This window comes from Microcaecilia unicolor, chromosome 2, assembly GCF_901765095.1.
Source record: "Microcaecilia unicolor chromosome 2, aMicUni1.1, whole genome shotgun sequence".
NCBI lineage: Eukaryota > Metazoa > Chordata > Amphibia > Gymnophiona > Siphonopidae > Microcaecilia > Microcaecilia unicolor.
The window spans coordinates 490,347,354-490,371,650 of record NC_044032.1 but is presented as its reverse complement, the minus strand read 5'-3'; the positions used below and the strand labels follow the sequence as shown (position 1 = coordinate 490,371,650).

The following is a 24,297-nucleotide window of genomic DNA, read 5'->3' as shown; positions in this document are numbered from 1 at the left end:
GTGGTAGCATAACAAATGTCAAGATATAATAGGTGGGCCGGATGGCTTAAATTATGGGAAAAGCCTGAGTAGATGCAAATGAAGGCTCCAACTGATACTTCCTTAGTAGAAGCCAGTCCTAGCTGACCTGGAAGCCCAAAACTTAACAAAGCAACTCTAATTCCCTATTTTGAAAAAATTACAAAATTATACAGGCAACCAAAAGGTTTTTTAAAATGTATTTCAAACTTGATGGGGCATATGTTCCAAGCATTATACAATGTATAAAACTTCCTTAACAAGGGTTACAAATCAGACAATATCAAACATAAAACCATAAACACAAAGGCAACCTTATAAGATAACAGTCCAGTCTTACACTATAAAACTGCCTCCCCTCCCAATTTCTTAACAAAAAAAACCATTTTTCCTAGATTCTACATGAAAACTCTGCCATATTTCCCTCTCAGGAGCTTTCAAATACTGGCCCATGAAACTCTGGGACAACTACTGAGCCTGACCCAACTGCTTAGGTAACACAACAAAACAGATGTATCTCTCACTGCAGTCAGCACATTCTATCAGAATTGAACAGGGCAGGCAAGCAAACTGACCTGACATCTGTCCAGCATACTGTTTTCTTCTGGTAGGTGCTAGCTCCAAAGGAACATGTCCTTCTCACTGAAGCCATTAGCTACTTCTGGTCCTGTGCAAGGAAACATGTCACTGTTTCTCTGGCCATACTATCCGTAAGTAAATATCCATAGCATGTCTTGCAGCGGTGACTGCTTTGAAGGGCATGCAGAAACTGTTCTAACTGCTGTGTTCACAGTTAACAACACTCTGGTCAACCGAGACATCTGGGCAGTGACTTATTTCCTCTGGGTTTTATTTTATTATTTTTTTTTTTTTTGTGGCTTCCTGTTTCCTAAGGCCACCAGGCATCACTGCTTCTCTCACATTTCCTGATTTTCAAGGGAGGTAGCAAATCTAATCTTGAAAGCAGAAATCTTTCGACTGACCATTTTATTTTTCCCCTCATAAAGGGAATTTCCACCTTAAGTTTAAAAACCATCTTTCACGTGAAGCAGACTTTGAAGGGCTTGTGTATGTGGGTGAAGAAATACATGTTGGTCTTGGCAAAGTGAATCCAGCTTTCTTCAGTATCACACTTTATACAGGTTTCCATATTAAAACAATATTAAAACAACTGATATTTGAACCTTAGGACAGAGTAAGCTTATCAGTGAAAGCAAAAAACATCTTAGGAAGGGATATTTGTACTGGCTGAATGTAGCAGAGAGACACACAGTTTCCAGTGCTTCTGTCATCATTCTGGCAGTCCATGTGAAAACTCTGCCAAAACCCACAAAACTGAGTGCAACAAAGCTTGGATTTCCTTTCAAATGGTAATTTTGCAGGACAGGGAAAAAGGAAGAATCTGCTTGCAGGACATGACAACCTTCCCTCTTTACATGAGATGATCTCTTGGTCAGAAATGCTTCTCATTTTCACTTCCCCCAAACACACAAGTGTTACACCAATGTATTTGCCTTGCAGTTTCTAAGAGCTTTCATGTGTTGAGAGTTATAAGGTAGTTTGGTGATCACTGCCCTTATCTTTTGCCTCTCGGGAAGGGCAAGTTGTTGATTATCACTGGAATGCTTGTTATGATTCGTTCAGTGTACATTTACTAGTATTGCTATCCAGGCCCCGCTTAACCTATGGACTAGGTGAGGCACTGGTCTAGGGCACTGATGATTGGGGGGGGGGGGGCACCAAAACCACTGTTCCCTCTAGGCACCCTGCAGTCTGGCATTTCTCACCTCCCCCCAACCACCTGCAGTTCAGCACCACCCCCCTCTCAAACACCCATCCATTTACCTTCAAACTTGTCTTTACCCCCTAGAGATTGCCGCCAGCGGTGATGGCCGCAGCAATTCACACATGCTGCCTGTGGTCAGCCTGGAGCCTTCCCTGCTTTGTCCTGCCCCCTCTGATGCAACTTCCTGTTTTTAGCAGGGCTGCAGGTGAATTCAGGAAGGTTGGATTAAAAGGAGAAAGAATGACGTCAAAAAGTTGAACCCGGTTCCTCCAGCAGCAGCCACCTTGGTTTGTCCAACACAACAGCAAACACCATTGAAAACAGTAGCAAACTAGATTTTGCATTCTCTCTGTTAGGAGGAGATGGGGGGGGGGGAGAATGAAAGAGGAGCTGGGGGAGTTTGGCGAGCTTTCAAGGGGTCTGTGAAGGGGGGAAGCAAATGAGCTGCTGCTCATGCAGTCACTGTCACTGAGCCAGGCTGCAGGGGGATGCTTGGCCCCCTGCAGCCTGGCCCAGCTCGGTGATAGCAGTGGTGTGGGCAGCATCTCGTTTGCTTCCCCCCTTCACAGACCCCTCGAAAGCTCCCCAACCCCCAACACCCCTTACATTCCCCCAAAGAGAACAGAAAATCTAGTTGGCTATTGTTTTCAATGGCATTTGCTATTGTGTTGGAGAAACAAAGATGGTGGCAAGTTCTGCCCACTGGCTTCAGCCCATATAATGGGCTAGACAGGCTCATGCCGTTTCCTATTAATTTAACTTCTTTGAGTGAATTGCTGCTGGTACCGATGGGGGGGGGGGGGGGGGGGGAGGGAGATACCACATCATAGGTTGGGAAGGGTGCCACAGTCCCTTGAGCTAGTTTTGTTGCCATCTTTTGCTCATTCTGTTGTAACCCCATGAAGGGGGGGGTATTAGCTTCTGAAAGCCAGGAAAAAAAAGGTATTAAATTAGTCTCTCTTTTGGTTTTAATTTATAAATGTCTATTTTCTAACTAACAAATCTAGGACTACAATGGATGGAGGGGGAGGAAATATGTAATTACTATTCTTGTGTGATCTTTGGCTAATGCACAAAGCAATCAGTTTTTCAAGAATTTAATCATGCCATGAAAATGTACTCTCTCAGTAGGAGAATACTGTATTTTCCCTCCTTTCATCTCTAAAACAGCTAGGATCAGATAGTAAAAAGTTGACTGGAACTCAGGCCATCTGGCCATCTACAGGATGCTGTGCCAGAGGTTGATGTATTAAGGAGTAGGATATATCCCGCAGGTTACTGGCCAGTTTCTGGTGGAAGGATCCTATTTATGCAAATGAACTCTCTAACAAACTTTCCCCAGAAACTTCCCTACTAGGCCCGGCCAGATAAGATACTGTACCTCAAAGAAGTAGTTATCTCCTTTATGAAAGCCAGCATGCAAGGATAGTGTCATATGCCAGCTTACACACGTTTCCTAGAGTTTGGGAAACAGCTTAAAACTCATTTATATCAACTTGCATACTCAACTGTGTGATGGTACAAATCGGATGTTCTCTTATTTGTATGGCTATTGTTTTATTATTGCTTTATTATTTTAGTAAGATTGGTTATATGATTTATTATGTGTGTATTGTTGTAATCCTCTGTAATCTTTGGCTACAATGGGCTATATATAATGAACAACAAGTTGTTTTGCATGATATTGAATCACAACAAATCATTAATCCAGAATTTTTAAAAAATGTTGCATCTATTTGCAAATGTTTGCTCCCTGGGAAGTCGTGTAGTGACACATTTTTCTCAGGTGAGGCTTTGCACATTTCTGGACATTTCTGTGCATTTTTCCATAAGAAGGTCTGCTTATTTTTAATTTAATTCTGGCATTTATAATCTGCTTAACCGTCAAGTTCAAAGCGCAGAACATCTCACATTATAAGCAGTACTATCTCTGTCCCTTGAGGACTCACAATCTCGTTTTTTTTGTACCTGAGGCAATGGAGGGTTAAGTGACTTACCCAGGTTACAAGGAGCTGCAGTGGAAATTGAACCCAGGATGCTGAGATCAAAGCCCGCTGCACTAACAATTCTCCAGACTTCAAGAATTAAAAACTGACGATATCCAAGTTACCATCTTTTTGGACCTGTTCTAACCTCCTTTGACATTATGTAACACTCACTGCGTGCTCACTAAAAGTTCATACTACAGTTTAATCTTGTTCAATTGCTGTTGCCTGTGTTATGAAAAAATTTCGAAACTTGGCCCATCAGGCTCAAAGTTTTACACCAGCTTCCTACACACGTGACTGGCAATTCTATAAAGGGGCGCTGTTTTTAAATGCCAGAAAGGTGCCTATTTTATAAAGGCACCTTTCTGGCACATTATAAATGGTTGTGCCTAGATACCTAAAAAACGCACATAAATTATAGTATTCTTTAATTTACGCATGTACCCTGCATGTACCCTGCCCACGCTCCACCCACCTTCAAATTACACACCACTGCATTCAGGTGCCATTTATAGAATACAACGGAACTGGAATATTTGCATTTACACGCACATGTAAACATATACACACGCATATGCTAGTATTCTGGTCATTTACATACATTCTTGATGCCCTCTTTACAGAACTTTACCCTTTCAAAAAATAAAAAGACTAGGAGACAATGAAGTTACATGGAAAAACTTTTAAAACAAATAGAAGGAAATATTTTTTCACTCAATGAATAGTTAACGCATCTGGGTTTAAAAAAAAAAGGGTTGGACAAGTTCCTGGAGGAAAAGTCCATAGTCTGCTATTGAGACAGCCGTGGGGAAGCCATGGGATTGGTAACATGGAATGTTGCCACTATTTGGATTTCTGCCAGGTACTTTTGACCTGGATTGGAACAGGATACTCATGAAATTTAATTTACTTTGTATTTCTATAATAATTGTTTTCATATACTTTTGCACATTGAGTGTAGTTTTCTTTCCTATTTTTATGGCGATTCTTTCATTTTTATTTTTAACGTTTTAAATTTTATTGTTGTCAATTGCTTTGATCTTGCTTGAAGTAATGACGATTTATCAAGTTTGAATAAACAAACATTGGCCAGTATGGTTATTCTTATGTTATGTTCTCAATATCCTCCTAGGAGGGTAAGTTTGTAACAGGATAGCTGTTTTGAGCCTATTTTATGAAGATACCAAGGCACTTATGTGTCATTATAAAATACCAACTCAAAAGCTGATTGTAGCCGAGATAGTAGACACTTACACCAGCTCAGAAGCAGATGTACATGACTATGCAGCAGGCGACTAAACGCCTCAAATTACTGAAGGCCCCAAGGCCTGATGGTTTGGGACCAAAATTCTTTTAAGATTTTGGGAAATCTTGTTATTGGCCACTTTCAGGCTTTATGTCAAGCTCTGTGCACACCTGGGCAGCCTACTAGTACACTAGCACATGCTACATAAGTACATAAGTATTGCCATACTGGGAAAGACCAAAGTTCCATCGAGCCCATCATCCTGTTTCCAACAGTGGCCAATCCAGGTCACAAATACCCGGCAAGATCCCAAAAATGTACAACACATTTTATACTGCTTATCCCAGAAATAGTGGATTTTCCCCAAGTCCATTTAATAATGGTCTATGGGCTTTCCTTTAGGAAGCCGTCCAAACCTTTTTAAAACTCCGCTAAGCTAACAGCCTTTACCACATTCTCTGGTAATGAATTCCAGAGTTTAATTTCACGTTGAGCGAAGAAAAATTTTCTCCAATTTGTTTTAAATTTACTACATTTTCAGTCGGTTCCTTCTTCCATTTTCTGAAGGATTTTCTTTTAGTTCTAATAGCTTCCTTCACCTCACTATTTAACCACGCCGGCTGTCATTTGGTCTTCCGTCCTCCTTTTTTAATACGCGGAATATATTTGGCCTGGGCTTCCAGGATGGTGTTTTAGAACAGCACCCACGCCTGTAGTCTTACCAAAACCAGGCAGAGACAAGGATCTTTTGGGTTCTTATCACTCCCTCTCTCTGTTAAACCAGGATTTGAAACTATTTACAGGTATTATGGAGCACCGTCTGGGGAACGTTCTCCCCACACTCGCTCACAAAGATCAGACTGGTTTGTCCCTGGTCGATATGAGTCAATGAATATTTTGAGAGCACTTAGTGCAATTCAGGCACAGAGAGGTAAACCAGGAGATGCTATTCTTACCAGCCTAGATGCCGAAAAGACATTCGATAAGATTCTGTGGGACTACCTCTTATGGGTTCTACCCCAGTTCAATATTATGGGGGAGTTCTTGGCAGGGGTGCGCTCCTTGTATTGGCACCCAATGGCACAAATACTGATCAATGGGCAGCTCACCCCCTCTTTTCTTTTGAAGTGTGTGGCATAACAGGGCTGCCCTTTATTGCTCATGCTGTTTGTTCTCTCCTTGGAACCGCTGGCCAGTAAAATCCGCCAGTCTTGTACCATCAAGGGTATTGTGGGGGGGAGCTCAGGAATATAAAATCAATTTATTTTCCGATGACATGCTGGTTTTCTTGGAGAATGAACCTGGAGCAATTCCTGAGCTGATAGCGCTTATACAACACTTTGGCTCTTTCTCTGGGCTAAAAATAAATGTTGATAAGTCAGAAGCTATAGCTCTGTCTTCCGCTTGTCATTGCAAATGGATGCCGGATTTCCTGCTGACTTGGTCGATAGGTCCCCTGAAATATTTAGGGGTATATTTGCACCTTGATTTTACAGTTATGTATCAAAAAGAATGTAAAGGAAAGAATAAATGCCATTTGTGTTCTCTGTACTAGATGAATGGTCTGTCTATCTCGTTTCTAGGATGAGTTGCGCTGGTAAAATGGTTCTTCTTCCTAAAATACTTTATCCCTCCAAATGATGCCCATTTGGACCTCCTGCAGGGAAGAGGGGGGATATATATAGAGAGGTACTGTGACTTCTTTCATTTGGTCTGCTCGAAGGGGTGCGTATAGGCTTCCAAAAAATTCTGAGAACTCGGGAGAAGGGAGGTGTGAATTTAACTGACCTTCGGCCGTACAATGCGGCAGCTCTGCTTCGCTGACTACATGAGCTTCACACAGAGGTGTTTCGATATGTCCTTGAATATGTCTGGTCTAATGAGGCTTTCCCTTATACACCTTTAAATGCTATTCAGTCGGGGGTGGGGGGAGCTTATCCCTATGTCCCGACAGGCATGGGAATGGTGGTGGTCGCGACTGGGTGGGGCCATGGGGGCCTCCCCCTTCTTGGTATTCGTACAAAACTCAAAGTTTCCGGTGGGTCAGGGATATTCTTTGTGGAATTTGTGGCGAATGGGGAGAGGTGCCGATATGTGGGTCAGCTTCTAGAGCTGGGGGAGGGTAGAATTCCTTCCTTTCAACAGTGCCAGTTGATGTGGCAAATTCCTGCACAATACTTTTATTCATACCTTCAGTTGCGTCATTATCTTTTTTCACTAAGAGGCCCAGATCACCTATACCTTATTTTTACTGTTAGATGCCCTTTTTATGCAGATGCCAGCTCTCTCTAACAAACTGTCTGTGTGGTACAAGCTGGGAAAGGAGCTAGAGGACATCTCCCTGGATTTGCACAGATGGCTGAACGGTGGAGCGCCTGCCTGCCTGGGCGATGCATATCCCTCAACAAGATTTGTCTTCTTGCTTTGTTTTGGCTTGCCAGAGTTACCCCCAATGTGGGGGCTACATGAGATACAATTCAAAATCTGCATGATGCATATATTTCAACGAGTAAAGGGAAGACCATGAGACTCTGGCATCTGTGAAAAAGTGTGATATGGGTAAAGGCACTATAGTGCATCACTTTTTGGAATTCTCTAAGTTGCAACCTTTTTGGTGTGGGATTGTCTCCACTATTGAGGGCATTCTTGGGAACAGCTCTTGAGTGGTCCTATGCAGGTGATGTTACTAGGATCTGATGCGGTCCTGCGCCTCTCGTGGTCCGGGGTGTCGTGGGCAGCCTGTTAGGCGGCATCCGGCTGCTTGAATCGGCAGGTTCCCGCCGTTTCCGCCTGCCTGTCTCCGGCCAGCTGCAACCGCCCGCTTGGGCTGTTCACGAGGTGTTTGACTGCGTAGTCTTCTTGGCTAGCCTTACCAGTTCCAGATGCTCTACTCTGGGCGATCCTGTGTCGGCACTATTTGCTGGCGGTGTCGTTGACGGGCCAGTTTGCATCCTGGGCCCCACCGTCTTTGACTGCGATCAGCTGAGTGGCAGAACAGTGTCTTCAGCCGTTGACCGTTACGGCCGGGCCGTTGGGCCTTTTAGATCGGCGACGCCTGGATGCTGCAGCCATTGCCTGGGGAGCTGGTGTGGAGATTTGGATCACCTGATCGGCGGTGCTTCTTGTCGGCAACCTTCCGGAGGATCATTGTACAACCTGGGCATTGAGGTGCTGGTCGTCAGGTCCGCCTTTTCCCGTCTTCAACCTGCTACCTGCTGACATTCATTTCCTTACAGCTGGTTCCTGCTGAAACCGCCAACTTTCACTTCTTCACTGCAGCCCCTTTGCTGAAATTGCCAGCTCTGCTTCGCTGTGATGCCCTGTCCACCAGTTTAACTGAGACTTTGCGAGTCAAGACCTGATTTAGACTTTTTCCTTCCTTCCTCCTCTTTTTGCTTTCCTTTACCTGCCTACTTATTAATTTGCTTTTAGATTGTATTTATATTCCCTTCTACCCTTCCATTTCTCACATTGTCTTTGATTTAATTTTATTTTATTAGTTCATTGTAAGCCGCTTTGGGGCTGCAACACTGGCAAAAGGCGGGGTATAAATGACCTAAAATAAATAAATAAATAAATAATAAATGTTAGCATGTAAGGACTATTCTGCAATATTGGGTTGGGAAAGAGTATCCCACCCATTTGTAGGTGAGGAATGACATGTCTCAGATGACCTCCTGGGAAATTTGCAGATATCGCAGGCCCAGGGGGGCAAGGTGACCTTATATGGTGCCCTTTGGAAGGCTTTACTGGACCACTTGGGGACTATAGTGGCTTAATTTAATTGAAAACAAAGAGTAAGGTGGGTAGTTATGGGGTGGGGAGGGGAGGAGGAGGAAGGGAATATTATACATAAAATGGGTTTGGGGCACATTTGTTGTTCCTATTATTTGGTAGTGTGTCTTGGGTATTTTGTTATCTTGTTTGGATGAGTTTCTTGCTACCTATGTTGTATATGTATTGGAAGTTTTATACATTCTGTGTCACATGGTTATTGTGAGTATATCATTCTTTAATAAACAAATTAAAAAAAAAAAATTAAAACTGAAAATTTGGAGATTATTACAATCAGTTCCAATTTAAGATTAATTTTCCAAAATTGGATATAGTGATGCCAATGGATATGTTTTAAGAAGCATTTAATGGTTGCAGCTGAATATGTTTCACCTGTCACAAAATATATTATTTGCGTCTTCTAAGAAGACTCAACAGACTGCCCCTTTGAGGGGAGGGGCCAGTTCAGCTTTGTTGGAATCTTCAGTAGTTGATATTGTACCTGCTACTATGATTGTTTCTTTTGCTCTTCAAACAGATAGAGCAGTGTTTCTGCCATGGTGGCTCCCCAGGTGTGCCACGGTCAAGAAGGGATCCCATGGGGCTCACCTCTGGCCTGCCCTTCCCTGGCTCCACAGCTATGTGTGCTCTCAAGAAGCTGCAGCTGGCTGTCAGTGATAATTTGGCCCCGGGTTCAGCAGTGCTTCCTGCTCCACCTCCTGGTGGGAGTATATAAGCCTCTCGGGAACCGCCTACATACCTGGGGTCCTCCAAGATGTCCAAGTACTGCCTCCTCCTCCTCCAAATAATTCAGTGCACCTGCACTTGTTCTCTGCCTGGGTTGATGTAGCAAGTTTCACACTGACACACGCATGGGCCAGCAGCATCAGAGGTCACCTGATCTACTGGCGCGTGCATGTGGTGACCTCCATGTGCAGCTGGCCCATGCATGTGTCAGTGTGAGCCTGCTGCATTAGACTGGCAGAGAGCAAGTGTGATGCTCAAGTTACTGAGGAAAGACTTGCACAGTGGCAGTTAACTGTGGTTTGTCACCAAAGCAGTAAGTGTGTGTTTGATGTTATGAGTCTCAGATGAGGACTGATAGGGGACTGGAGTGTGGATGTAGGGAGGGGGCTGGAAAAATATGGATGGTATGTGGATGCAGGGAGGGAGGGCCTGGAAAAAAAAGGTGGATGATGTATGGGTGCAGGGAGTGGGGCCAGAAAAAAAGGTGGATGGAGTGTGGGTGAAGGGAGGGGGGACTGGAAAAATATGGATGGTACGTGGGTATAGGGAGGGGGCTTGAAAAAAAGATGTATCATGTGGGTGTACAGGTAGAGGGAGCTTGAAAAGATGGATGGTATGTGTGCACGGAGGGCCTGAAAAAAGGTGAGTAGAGTGTGAGTACAGGGAGAGGGGCTGGAAAAAAAGGTGAATGGAGTATGGGTGCAGGGAGAGGGGCTGGGAAAAAAGATAGATGGTGTGTGTGCACAGGGAGGGCTAGAAAAAAAGTGGATAGAATGTGGGGTGCAGGGAGAGGAGCTGGAAAAAATAAATGGTATGTGGGTGCAGGAAATAGGGGTCTGGAAAAAAGACGGATGGTGTGTGTATGCGGGGGGGGGGGGGGGGCAGAAAAAAAGGTGGATGGGTGGGCTGCAAAAGACATCACCAAGCCCAGATTTCCCCAGGATTTTTTTTTTAAGATGAGGGTGATAGGTGGATTCGCTTTAAAATTGTTGTTCTTTGAATGCATGTTATTTTGGCGATAAAGAATAAACCAATGTTTAAAAAATGTAATTATTGAATTTAAACACCTTCTTTAATAATTCTTTGTTAAATGAGAAAACATTATATCCTTAAAAAACTGATGTTGTGCCTTGCTAATTTTGCACCTTGTAAGTGTGCCACAAAATGAAAAAGGTTGAAAATCACAGAGATAGAGCTTCACTTCTTATGTTGTACTTTAGACATATTAGAACTCCTTTCTTGAACTGTGAAGTTAGAATTTTTCCTGATGTGACTAGGGAAACAGAGAAGAGGAAGCAGTTTCTTCTTAGACCTGGAGTGTTCTTGCTTTTTTTTTTTTTTCTAATTCAGTTACAATGTATTGTTAAATTTCAATCGATTAAATATGTGTTCTTTGAGCCGTCTTAGTTTACAGCCTTTATAACTAGTAAGAAAACTGTAGGATGTATATCTGATCCTCATTTGTGATTCACAATGCTATTATGAGGTTTTGCAGGTATGGGGGTGGACCGTTTTCTTTACTTTTTAATTTCTTCTTGTGAGGTTTGCAATTGCTTTTCTTACTTGGATCTCCTCCAGTATGGTGGATTAGTAGCTATTCCTTTGTTTTTGTTCCGTAGGATATGGTTTTTTTTTCTTACTTTATATATTGTGTTAATTTAGAGTTAATCTGTACAAGAATTTATTCTTGGTAATTGTAATTAAAAATTTCAATCAATCAATAAAATAGAGTATTACACATAAATCAGTCTCTCCCTGAGCATGCCTATACCAGGGTCATTTAAAAGTATATGTGTGTTCTTGTCATTGTGCATACTTCCCCAACAATGTGTCTCTCTCAAATGCCCTGTTTACCTATGCTTATTTATTTTCATTTTAATTTATTTATATACCACCTACAAGCCTGAAAGCTATTGAAGCAGTGTACATTCAGGTACAATAGATATTTCTTGTCCCTAGAGGACTCAAAATCTAAGGGCTCCTTTTACAAAGCCATGCTAGTGATTCTGGCATGGCAAATGCAATGAAGCCCAGTGTACAAAAGATTCCTGAAGCTTTTGGAAGGCTCAAACACACAGTCCTGTGTGCCTTCCTGCCTGCCTGACTTGCACCGAACTTGCAGTTATCTGTCATCTATAAAGCAGTGAAGACATGTCTTCCCTTCAGTTGTGTGGCTGTTTTTCTCCACATTGAGTTTTTTTTTCTTTGTCTTTTTACCTCTTCTCAGGAGTAGGGCAGGGCCATTCTTTATTTCTTATTTTCTCCTGTTCCTCTTAGTTTCTTACTTATTTAAGCTTTAAAAAAAAAAAAAGTTTCCTTGTTTTTTTTCCACATCATGAAGTCTCCTTAGGCCTCAGCTCTTGAATAAAAAAATAAAAAATGATTAAAACAAAAATTTTAACCATTTAATTTCCTGCAGCTATTTCCCCATTTATGTCCCAGAACACCTTCCAGTGGGCTCAAGCGGCTGCACAATTTGTGCTAGGACCATGTCTGTGAATGACCGTCTGGGTCCTGACCATAAGTCCTATCACTGTCTCTTTGTGCTCAAATGCAGAAGAGAACACAGAAAAGTAGGGAGGCCCTGCATGAGAGACCTTTTGGCATGCTAAGTCCGGTCCATTGACATCGGAATCGAAGGTCCTTGGTCTTCATGGCTTCTGGAGCTGCACCATACACTGGAGAGGCATTAAGGATTGAGGAGGTCTCCCCTTGCCTTGATGTCAGGTGCCAGTAGCATTCTGCTTTGGCTGAGCATCATCAGACCTGACACAGGACTCATGAGGATTCTAGGTTGGCATCAAGTGACCCCGATGCCGGGCACTGAGTGAAGGTGAAGCAGCATCAGAACTGGTCCTCTATGAAGCATGGTGTCAGGAGCTCTGGGACACTGGTGCTGCAGATACCCAAGAAGTGTCAGTGCTGTGAGGACTGCTCCCACCTCTGTGGAAGCGGTACAGATGTGCCAGTATCACCGAAGCTGGGAACCCACCTCCAATTTGGCTCTTACATCTTTGCAGGCTGTCTCCATACCAGCAGTGACCCTGCCTTTACCAATGGCCTACCCTCGAGAAGCGGCTCTGGGTCATATTACAAGATGAGCTGGGGTGCATCCTAGCTCGGCACAATGCCGAGACAGACATCGAGGACACCAGTACTGAGTATGGTGCCTGAAGACCCATCAAGGAGAAGTAGAGAATGACCAAAAAAGGTGAATCCACCACTGGAGATATTGTGAAGAAATACTTTATAGTTGCTGATACAGGATGAAGACCCATGCCTTTCTGTTGGGCACTTGTCGACGCCAATGCCTCATCAGGCCTTCCCTTCCCTCACAATGTCCCGTCCTCGTGGAAACAGGAAATTACACCAGAGGAAGGCAGGATACTGAGAGGGAAGGGAAGACTCAAGGTGAGCCTGCTTCTATCACTGCTGCCACCGCTGCTGCTTTGACTTTGCGGTAAAATAAAACAGATTTAAATGCAGGGCAGCAGGAACAAAAGAGGGCTGTCGGGGAGCTGAGGGCGGATAGGCGGGGACTGAGAGCTGCAGTTGCGGCTGGAACTGTGAGCTGCTGGTGGTGGTAAGCGTGGCTTGTGGTGCCCTCCAGAGGTCGGCACCCCCCTGCCATGCTTACTGCATTGCGCTGGCCTGGAACATGGAATCAATTTAGGTTACATCCAGATAAAACAACAAATGGCATCAAGCCTACACTACAAACTTTCCATATATTTGCTAAATAAGTAGATTTTCAATGCTTTCCTAAACCATCATATAAATTAGGAAGTGTCCATATCTGAACTGGAATAGAATTCTATATCCTGCTACACTGAAAGTTAAATGACCTTTCATTAATGTGTTTATAGCAAACTTGGCTTACAAAAGGACTACCCAATCTTAATGATCCAAAGTGAGAGGCAGAACAAACAGTAGGAAAAGTAATTAATTGAATAAGGGCCTGAGGGCAGCATCCATTATTGATTTTGAAAACCAAAGAAGCCATCCTAAATTCAATGGGAGCATCTACTGGCAGCCAATGCAAATCCCTTAATAACGGGGTCATGTGGTCAAATTTTTTACAACCAAAAATCACTCTCCAACTGTATTCTGCCAAAGCTGAATTCTATTTCTAATCTTGTGAGAAGTACCCACATACAAAGCATTACAATAGTCCACCTGGGACAATTGAATTAACAGTCGAAAATGCTCCGGGTTAAAAAAAAAAAAAAGATCTTAATTGGTGTAATGTAAAAAAAAGTTTTTTACACTAAGGTTATTAATCTGATTTTCCATTGTTAATTGAGTGTCCAAAATGAACCCTAATATTTTAGCTGATGTCATTTAATCAATTTGTTCACGATTTTAACCTTACGTATCTGGGAACCTCTAACAGGGAATTACTGAAATATAATAAAACTAGTATTTTCAGTATATAGTTTCAATAAGTTACCCAAGCCTGAACTTTCTCAATACATTCCAAAATCAACATGGAGTGACCTCAGTGTTCAAATATAATGGAACTAAAATACAAATATCATCTGCATAAGAAAATAAATATTTAGAAGATTCCAACAGAGATCCTAGTGTGCATAAAAATATTAAACAAAATCGGAGACAGCGGCGAACTCTGTGGAACTCTGTAGACCGCTATTAAATGGACTTGGAAAAATTCCGCATTTTTAGGTATAACTTGTCTGGAATGTTTTTACGTTTGGGGAGCGTGCCAGGTGCCCTTGACCTGGATTGGCCACTGTCGGTGACAGGATGCTGGGCTAGATGGACCTTTGGTCTTTCCCAGTATGGCACTACTTATGTACTTATGTACTTATGTAAACTGACCTCCAACAGCCAGAAAAAGCATTGTTCTTTTTGACACAGTATTCCCCACGTTGAAGAAACCCCCAAATCTACTCATATACTTTTCCAGAAATACCCAGTTCTAACAGCCTAACAACAAAGAATGATCGACTGTATCAAAAGTCCCAGATATGACAAATTGTAATAATATTGATGGTATTTTCTAGCTTAACTTTTAACACTAAGCATTGTGATTCTGTACTATGCATGTACTATGTAACAAGTGTTACCTGATTTGAGCAGAATTATGAAAACGAATAGAAATCTAAATACATGTCTTATTGCCTGGTACCAGGATCTTAGTAATCCAAATGGTTTGCACCTTTAGGAGACAAATTTAAAAGGTTCAGGTACCATTTGGAGTATCGTGTTCAATTTTGGAGGCCATATCTCACTAAAGACATCAAAAGACTTGAGACAGTTCAGAGGAAGGCACAAAAATACGGGACTTGTGCCAAAAGACATATGAGAAAGACCTGAATATGCATACCCTAGAGCCCTGATGGCAAACCTATGACACGCGTGTTAGCACTGACGTGTAGCCATTTTCGATGACACCTTCACATAGCACAAAATACAGAGGAATGCCTGATTTTTGAGGTAGCTCGATAGTTCTGAGCAAGACTCTAATTGTTCTAATAGAACAATTGCACTGACGTTTGTTGGCATCGCATATACAATTTAAAGTACTACATATGGTCTTTCAGGCCTTGCATGATAAAGGTCCTTTACATACAGCTAAAAGGTTGGGCCACCCTAGTGTTTGCACACTGTTCCAGCCAAGGAATTTACTAGAAGTACCATTGGTGCATCATATTGAAGGGTCTCATCTCAGAGATAACAGTCTTTTCTGTGGCAGCCACCATGAGGTGGAATAAATTTCCACCTGAACTCTAGGATTGATCATTATGAGAAATTTTGGAAAGCCTTAAAAACCTGACTATTCCTTGGAGAGGATGGTGGAGGCTGAGGAGAAGTTTGATTATACTGTTGGAGGGGATGAGTGGCTGAAGAATTTTTAATGATTTTTAAGATTTTTAATTTTGGGGGTAGAATTATATATGTTTTAGTGGGCATAGGGACAAGAGAGGTGATTAAAAGGAAGGGTGTGTTGAATATTATTAGTACACTGCTTCAGTTATTTTTATTAACTTGTAAGTAGACTATAAAAAAACTTTATAACATAAGGTAATTTAAAAGTTAAAAACTCAAAATGTACTTTAGAAGCAATATTATAATAGTGAAATATGTTTTGTAACAACATAATATATTCACTGAGCATTTTCACTGTTCTGACATAAGTCTTCACGGCTGAAAATATTTGTCTCTGGACCTCGCTCACAATCTTGCACGGCTGCATGTAGATATTTCCAGCTGGTTCCCCAACAGGGGCCTTTAATCACAATTTATCTTCTTCAATGGGGCATTTCATGCCAGAACACACAGAAAGAACACAGCAAAGCATATGCATCCTTAACATTGCCCAAAATGAAGCAGATGGCCAGAAACTGAGAAGTTGGGAATACTAAGACCTCTAGTAATGCATCTGAACCACTTGACAAGCACCTAAGGACAGTAGGCTTCCAGACAAATGAGCTACTTGCAAGATTAAAGGGTATAAACATATAGATAGCAGTTCTAGGTGAACTGGGTTACACAGATAAACTTTTGAAATTTGCATTTAAATGTGTGCCAGGGAGCCTGTCAGATACTGCAGCTCCTCGGGATCCATGGATATCTGGGACAAACAAAACATTTCAATCTTTATGCCTTTTAAAATGGGACCCCCCCCCCCAAAAAAAAATCCCAAAACAAAACAACATATTATGTCAATCTCTTTATAAATGCGGTTAATCAATACAAATAAATAAATAAAATAAATCTCAAAGGGAAAACAATAGCTACTACAAAGAAAACAACAAAGTTTAGCTCTGAGCACTGATTGTTTACAGGTTGGAAGCTCCTTCATTGCAAAGAGCCAAGGTACGCTGTTAGCTTCAAGAAGCTTGGTACAGTTTCAATCCTCTCTAGAAGGAGGCTAAGGAGCACAATTTTCAAGTTATTTTTACGCTTCTGGGCTTTAGCATTGAGCCTTTTCTTTTCTCCTCCCAGCCTCATTCTGCTACTTTCTCCTTCTTGGTCTTTCCTTTTTACCTATCCCTTTTAGGTGGGGAAAAGTGACTCAGCAAATCCTCCGGTCACAAGTGAGCTCTCTAGTGGCAAGTTCCCATAGTCCCAGGGATCATAACCTCCACTTAATAACCTTTGCTTCCTCACAGAACCCGGTGAGTTTTCATGGAGACTTTGTTCTGTTTATTAATAACCCTATGACTGCTATGCGTTTTTACTTTAGGACAGTGGTTCTCAGCAGAGTACTGAGGGCACACCCATCCCTCTAGGATTTCAGAATACCTGCAATGAATATGCATGAGATTGATTTTCATATAAGGAAGGCAGTGCATGCAAATCTCATACATATTTATTGTGTATATCAGTGCAGCGTGAACACGTTTTCAGGCACATAATACAGTTTGTTCTAGAACTAGAATTTAATGCTAGAAAATTAATGAAAACAACTTAAGATCACCTAAACTTCCGGAAATCATTAAATACTAACCTGTTCAAAAAGGCATACCCTACCGATCCAACTTAAATGCCTGTACCCTGCAACACACCAAAACCAAAGCTCGTAATGGACATATAACAACTCTTCCTCTCTACGATTCCCTGTGTCTGTACACACAAACCTTATTCTACCACAACATTACTGTATTTGTTCATACTGGAATTGGCGAACGCCTTTACAGTACTATGTAAGCCACATTGAGCCTGCAAATAGGTGGGAAAATGTGGGATACAAATGTAATAAATAAATAATGCAAAATTCCCTCAAGCCAGCACTAAATATTGTCTGTAACACATGTTCACTGAAATACCTTCAAGGTGGCATCACATTAATACGCGCCGTCTGGGTAAAACACCAGCACCAAACATCAGCAAGTGTTTCCCCATCCTTTATGCTCAAGGAAAAAATCTTTGACAAATTGGGTCATAAGGCATGCACACGCAGACAAGGAGAGGGGAAATCATTTCCAGCACCAGTGCACATTACTGAGTTTCAGAGCCACATGTTGCATTTATAGTTGTAATTTTTATCCAGTTGTGTTATTCATATATTAATTTTCAAACCCAGCATTCCAAGAGCCTGGCAGGCTAAAATACCCCTTTACAAGTACACAGTGGCACGATGTACATTTTTGAATGCCTTATGAAAGGAGAAAAACACTCACTAGAATAATTTTCTTTGGAGGTAGTGAATTTGAAGAACTCTCTGTTCCCTGCTGACAGTACTTTAAGCATCTGTTGGGGAACTGGGGGGGGGGGGGGGGAGGGAGTCAAGAGCCAGCATTTTTGGGGGGGCCCACAACCAATAAGCCTTTCTGTGGTACAGCCAAAGTGGTTTACATGTTATATGCAAGTTTTTTTACTATCCTTAGTGGGCTCACAATCTACATCTTTGCACTTGGGACAATGGAGGATTATGTGACTTGCCCAGAGTCACAAGGAGCCACAGTGGGAATTGATCCCAGTTTTCCAGATTCTCTGTCCAATAATTAAATGTAGATTTTATCCATAAATATTTTATCCTCTAAATGGTCTGTAGAATGATGCATGCACTTCAGGGCAGGTGTGACTCTTCCTTGGCTGGTTCAAAATGTGACATTTCCCCTAGTGTTTTCTGCTAATTGTAATCTTGGCTTTTGTGTTAAAATGCAGAACACATTGGAATAATAGGACTAAACAAAAATTCCTCTTGCTCCACTGGAGCAATGGACCGTGCACCAGGGAAAGCAGGAGTCAAATCATACTTCTCTCACTGACCTTGGACAACCCATTTATCTCCGGTTGCTTCAGGTACCTAACCTACCCACTTGTTTACAAAGGCACGCTAGTAGCTGTCATTGCGCTACTGCTGACACAGCCCATTCACTTTGAATGGGTTGTGTTGGCATTGCTGGGAGGCTTTGTAAACTGGTAGGGGGAGGGCGGCTAGATTGTAAGCTCTTTGGGACAGGGATTTATAGTACTTAAAAAGCCTCGTAAACCACCTTGAGCCAAAATTGGAAATGCGCAATACAAATATGTTATATTTTTATTATGAAGTGTGACGTGGGAGGGACTAAAAGAAATTGTTAGAAATGCAAAAGGGGAAGCATATAGCACAAACAAACTGCTTTCTAGAAGTAAGAGGTGCTCAACTGAAGGAGCACCACCAGTGGCATAGCCAGGAACAAATATGTCCCAGGCAGAAAAATTAAGATGAGCCACTATAACATCACGGTAATGGAGACCGTGGTCGTAGGAACTCCTTTGGAGCTCTAGTTATCAAACCCTGCAAAAAAAAACCCCCCACATTCCATACCTATATAGAAATCTTGTCATAATAAAACAAAACTAATGTCCAGGACTCAAATAGCAACAACCCTACCTATAAAAAGGCAGCACCCAAGAATACCAATATACTTATATAAGAATATAAGTGTTCCCATACTGGGACAGACCAAAGGTCCATCAAGGCCAGTATCCTGTTTCCAACAGTAGCCAATTCAGGTCACAAGTACTTGGCAAGATCACAAAATGGTAAAACAGATTTTATGCTGCTTATCCTAGAAATAATTAGCGGATTTTTCCAAGACCATCTTACTAATGGCTTAAGCACTTTTCCTTTAGGAAATTATCCAAACCTTTTTAAAACCCTGCTAAGCTAACTGCATTTATCACATTCTCTGGCAGTGAATTCCAGAGTCTATTTCTTCACTCAACATGTAATTATTTTTTCCAGTTTATTTTGAATTTACTACTTAGTAGCTTCATTGTGTGCCCTCTAGTCCTAGTATTTTTAAAGAGTAAACCAGCGATTCACATCTACCTGTTCCACTCAGTACAGTATTTTATCATATCTCCTAATGTGGAACCTTGCATAATGTAGGTATAGTTTAGGTTCCTCTTTTCCATCACTTTGCACTGGCTCACATTAAACATCATCTGTCACTTGAATGCCCAGTTTCATATGGTTCTCTTGCAATTTTTCACATTCCTCTTGAGATTTAATAACTTTGTCTCATCAATAAAATTAATTACCTCGCTAGTTATTCCCATCTCTAGATCATTTATAAATATGTTAAAAAGCAACTGTACCAGCACAGACCTCTGGGGAACCCCAGTCTATCCTTCTCCATTAAGAATACTGACCATTTAACCCTACTCTCCGTTTTCTATCTTTTTACCAGTTTTTAATCCACAATAGGACGCTACCTCTTATCCCATGACTCTCCAATTTCCTCTGGAGCCTTTCAAAAGGTACTTTGTCAAATGCCTTTTTAAAATCCAGATACACAATATAGACTGGCTCACCTTTATCCACAAGTTGATTCACCCCTTCAAATAAACGTAGTAGATTGGTAAGGCAAGATTTCCCTTCACTACGTTGGCTTTGCCTTATTAATCCACGTGTATAGATACGCTCTCTTATTTTATAATAGTTTCTACAATTTTGGCTGGCACCGACATCAGATTCACCGGTTCTAGGATCACCTCTGGAATCCTTTTTAAAAATTGGCATTACATTGGCCATCTAATCTTCTGATACCAGGCTTGATTTTAAAGATAAATTACATATTACTAACAATAGTTCTGCTAGAAGAACAGAACAAGTCAGACTGGTATAGATCTCGGCACAGAAACTAACATTAACAGAATACCTCACCTTGATTATATGCACAAAACACAGATAAACCCTCAGCAAATAAGAAACAAGGAACCACACATCAGTAATAGAAATATGAAGGCAAAAACAGAACTGGAAACCTTAAGAACTCAGACTCTGAACGTACAGCACACCTAGAGAAACAGAAATTGAAATGCAAGCCACAGATGCACATTTCCAAAATCTAACATGTTCCATGTGGTCTTAGCATTTTATTTTTCCATTTGCTTTGGTTTCAGTGCCTCTTTTCTGCTTTGTTCTGTTTCCTATTCTTTTGCCAGGGTCTTCTGTACGTAAGTACATATAAGTACGTAAGTGTTGCCATACTGGGACAGACCAAAGGTCCATCAAGCCCAGCATCCTGTTTCCAACAGTGGCCAATCCAGGTCACAAGTATCTGACAAAATACCAAAAAAGAATAATAGATTTTATGCTGCTTATCCTAGAAATAAGCAATGGAGTTTCCTCAAGTCCATTTCATGTTTAAATTTGTTTTATTTTGACATAACAGCAACTCAAAACATTCCTTGTGATCTTGTACATTATAAACTACAATTCAATCTCTTACAAGGTTGACTGCTGTTGACTTCTTTTAGCAGTATGTGTTTCAACTGCATTGCTCTATTGTACAAAATTCTACACAAATGCAGTGCTCTCCTTTCTAATTCTAATCCCTACCCTCTCAGACCCACCCTCCCAACCTGCTAACTTCCAAAAAAAAAAAAAGAGAGAGAAACAGGGAGAATACAACACATTCCTAAATGTCTGCAGTAAGTTCAATTTAGCAATCTACTGCATGCTTGATGTGTTAATGTCAGCCAAAATGGTTCCCATGTTGCTATGAATCTGCGGCCTTGTATGCTGTCCAGGTCCTTAATACCCAATCTGTCCATCCTCAATTGTTCCATTCCCCAAGTCCATTTTAATAATGGCTTATGGACTTTTCTTTTAGGAAGCTATCCAAAACCTTTTTAAAACCCCGCTAAGCTAACTGCTTTTACCACATTCTCTGGCAACGAATTCTAGAGTTTAATTACATGTTGAGTGAAGAAACATTTTCTCTGATTCATTTTAAATTTATTACTTTGCAGCTTCATTGTGTACCCCCTAGTCCTAGTACTTTTGGAAAGCGTAAACAAGCGCTTCACGCCTAGCTGTTCCACTCCACTATCTATCATATCTCCCCTCAGACGTCTTTTCTCCAAGCTGAAGAGCCCAAGCCATTTCGGCCTTTCCTCCCATCTCCTCTATCATTTTTGTTGCCCTTCTCTGTACCCCTTCCAATTCCACTATATCTTTTTTGAGATGCAGTAACCAGAATTGTACACAGTATTCAAGGCAGAGTTGCACCATGGAGCGATGCAAAGGCATTATAACATCCTTGTTTTTATTTCCCATTCCATTCCTAATAATAACTAACATTCTATTCACTTTTTTTGCTGCTGCAGCACACTGAGCAGAGGGTTTCAAGGTATCATCAATGATGATTCCTAGATCCTCTTTCTAGTTAGTGACTCCTAACGTGGAACCTTGCATTCACATAGCTATAGTTCGGGTTCCTCTTTCCCATATGCCTCACTTTGCACTTGCTCACATTAAACATTATCTGCTATTTGGGTGCCCAGTCTTGTAAGGTGATCTTGCAATTTTTCACAATCCTCTTGTAATTTAAGAAATTTGAATAACTTTGTGTCATCAGCAAATTTAATTACTTCACTAATTTTTCCAATATCTAGATCATTTATAAATATGTTAAAAAGCAGCAGTCCCAACACAGACCCCTGCAGAGCCCCACTAGCTACCCTTCTCCATTAAACCCTACTCTGTTTTCTATCCTTTAACCAGTTTTTAATCCACAACAGAACACTACCTCCTATCCCACGACTTTCCAAATTCCTCTGGAGTCTTTCATGAGGTACTTTGTCAAATGCCTTTTGAAAATCTAGATACACAATATCAACCGGCTCACCTTTATCCAAATGTTCGTTCACCCCTTCAAAGAAATGTAGTAGATTGGTGAGGCAAGATTTCCCTTCACTAAACCCATTTTCTTTCTCTCCATATCCACCATCCATCTTCCCTCTGCACCCATTATACATCCTGTCCAGCATCTCCCCTCTATGCCACTGTCTCTATCCTCCCCCCATGTTCAGCATCTGCCCTCATTGTCCTTATCCCTTCTCCTGCACCCAGCACTGCCCCTTTATATCCCTGACACTATGTTCCCTCCATGCCCAGAATATCTTCCCTTTGTCCCTGTTCCTCCCCTTGTCCAACTTATTTCCTTCTCTCTTCCCTTCCTCCCACACCCCCCTCACTGTGGGGCCAGCAGCTCTCCTTCTTCCTTTGCTTTCCAATCAGTCCAACACCTCTCTCTCCCTCCCTCCTTTCTTTCATAGGTTCGGCATCTCTCTCTCTCTTTTCCCTCTCCTCCCCCACCGATCCATTCTCCCTCTCTGTCCAGCATCTCTCTTCCTTCTACTCCCCCCCCCTGGGGTCCAGAATCTCTTCTCCCTCCCCACTTGCTCTGATATCTCTTCCCCCTGTGCTCTCTTCCTCCTCCCCCTTATAGGTCTGGCATCTCTTTCCTTCTCCTCTGTCCCCTGGGTCCTCCAAATTTGTGGCGGGTTGCTGGCAACAGTAGCTATGAAGATATGCTTCTGGATGGCCCCAGGGCCTTTCCTGTGCCATGTGCCACTCACAGGAAGTTATACTGCGACCCACTACAAGTTTGGAGAACTGCAGGGGAAAGTGGGGGAGGAAAAGGAAGGGAAGGGAGAGAGAGAAATGCCAGAATGTGGAGGCAGAGAGAAGAGAATGGAGTAAGGCACCGGTCCAACAACAGGCAGTCCCTACCAGCCCTGGGCTTTTTGCCAGTCTTGCTCAATGGTAGCTATGCCTCTGAGCAACCCTCTAGAAGTAAGATACTGAAAACAAAGTGAGTTGTGGGACTGTGGCATTTTGGGGGTAGCAAAGACATTCTATCATTGTTCTCATGCTCTATGATGCACCCCTCCATTTTCCTTTAAATGGAAAACAAAAAGAGTGGGACCCAAGAAGTACAGCCCCAGGAATATTTTCTTAAATTTTAATGCTTTAACTGTCATAATTTGGACATGGTTCTTTGACCCTGTTGGTATTCTATTTGCAAACTCCTGGAAGAGTGCTAGCGATGTAGGGTATGAGGCCCTTCAATATTCTGGGGCGATTATTTCCTTCATGGATTCATGTGAGGCTCACTGCCACCAGGGTTGCCCGCTCTGGGCACCACTGCTTTCCTTATACCTGGGAAACAAACCACTGAAAGAGAGAGTGAGAGAGCCAAATCTGAAGAGAGGCACACCTCTCTAAATAGGCACCCCAAGTCATGTTTCTGTAAGCCACCTACAATACCTTTTCTCTAAGAGAAGAGGCACACACGAAGACATGCTCCGGCATGTGCAAAAATATTCTTTCTAACAGGGATCTCTGCTGTTCGGAGCTTTCTTAAGGCTTACGTTTGCTTTGCTGAAAGAAGACACAGTCATTTTGAAAAAAGTTACTCAAGGCATTTCTTATTTTTATTTTTTTGGCCCAGCAGTTTTCTCTTGCTGCTATGGGCAGTTCAATTGGAACCTGATTCTAATGGAGCCATGGTTGTGAGCCTTCATTTGCAACTACTTGGAGCTTTTCCTCTATTTTTTACCAGCCATCAGAGCTACACTCCAGGACCCGATGCACCCTAAGCCACTAGGTGACACCATCGTGCAATGATTTGAGATGCCCTACCGCAGGGGTTTGTAAATGCTGCCTCCACAGCTTCCTGGGTCAGCCACAGGAGCAAATGTGGGCTGAGGAAGTCAGTGGCGTAGCCAGACTGCCAATTTTGGGTGGGCCTGAACCCAAAGTGGGTGGGCACAAAATTTTCTCTCTACCCCCCTCCCCCAGCAAAATTTAGTCACACTTTTCAGTGAGCTTTCAGAGGCCAAAACCTCCTGCCTCAGGTCAGTATAATGCTGTTACGATATCCTCTCCTGACCTAAGGAAGGAAGTATTGGTCTCTGAAACTTTATTAACACAGGTACCATATTACTTTATCCTAAATTAAAAATAAAATTATTTTCTTTACCTTTGT

General features: G+C 42.0%; 1 protein-coding gene across 4 annotated transcripts in view; it reads right to left on the bottom strand.

Moving 5' to 3' along the window:
• The window catches only part of LOC115461368 (SH3 domain-binding protein 2-like), a 245,844-nt gene that overhangs the window by 99,673 nt on the left and 121,874 nt on the right, over positions 1–24,297 (bottom strand). Inside the window, exon 1 of one of the 4 annotated variants that reach the window (XM_030191122.1) lies at positions 594–800. The exons of the other annotated variants lie outside the window; for them this stretch is intronic. Coding sequence (XP_030046982.1) covers positions 594–670 — 77 coding nt within the window. The 5' untranslated portion in view covers positions 671–800. Of the gene's footprint in view, positions 1–593; positions 801–24,297 lie in introns of those variants that run through there. 4 annotated transcript variants of the gene reach the window in all.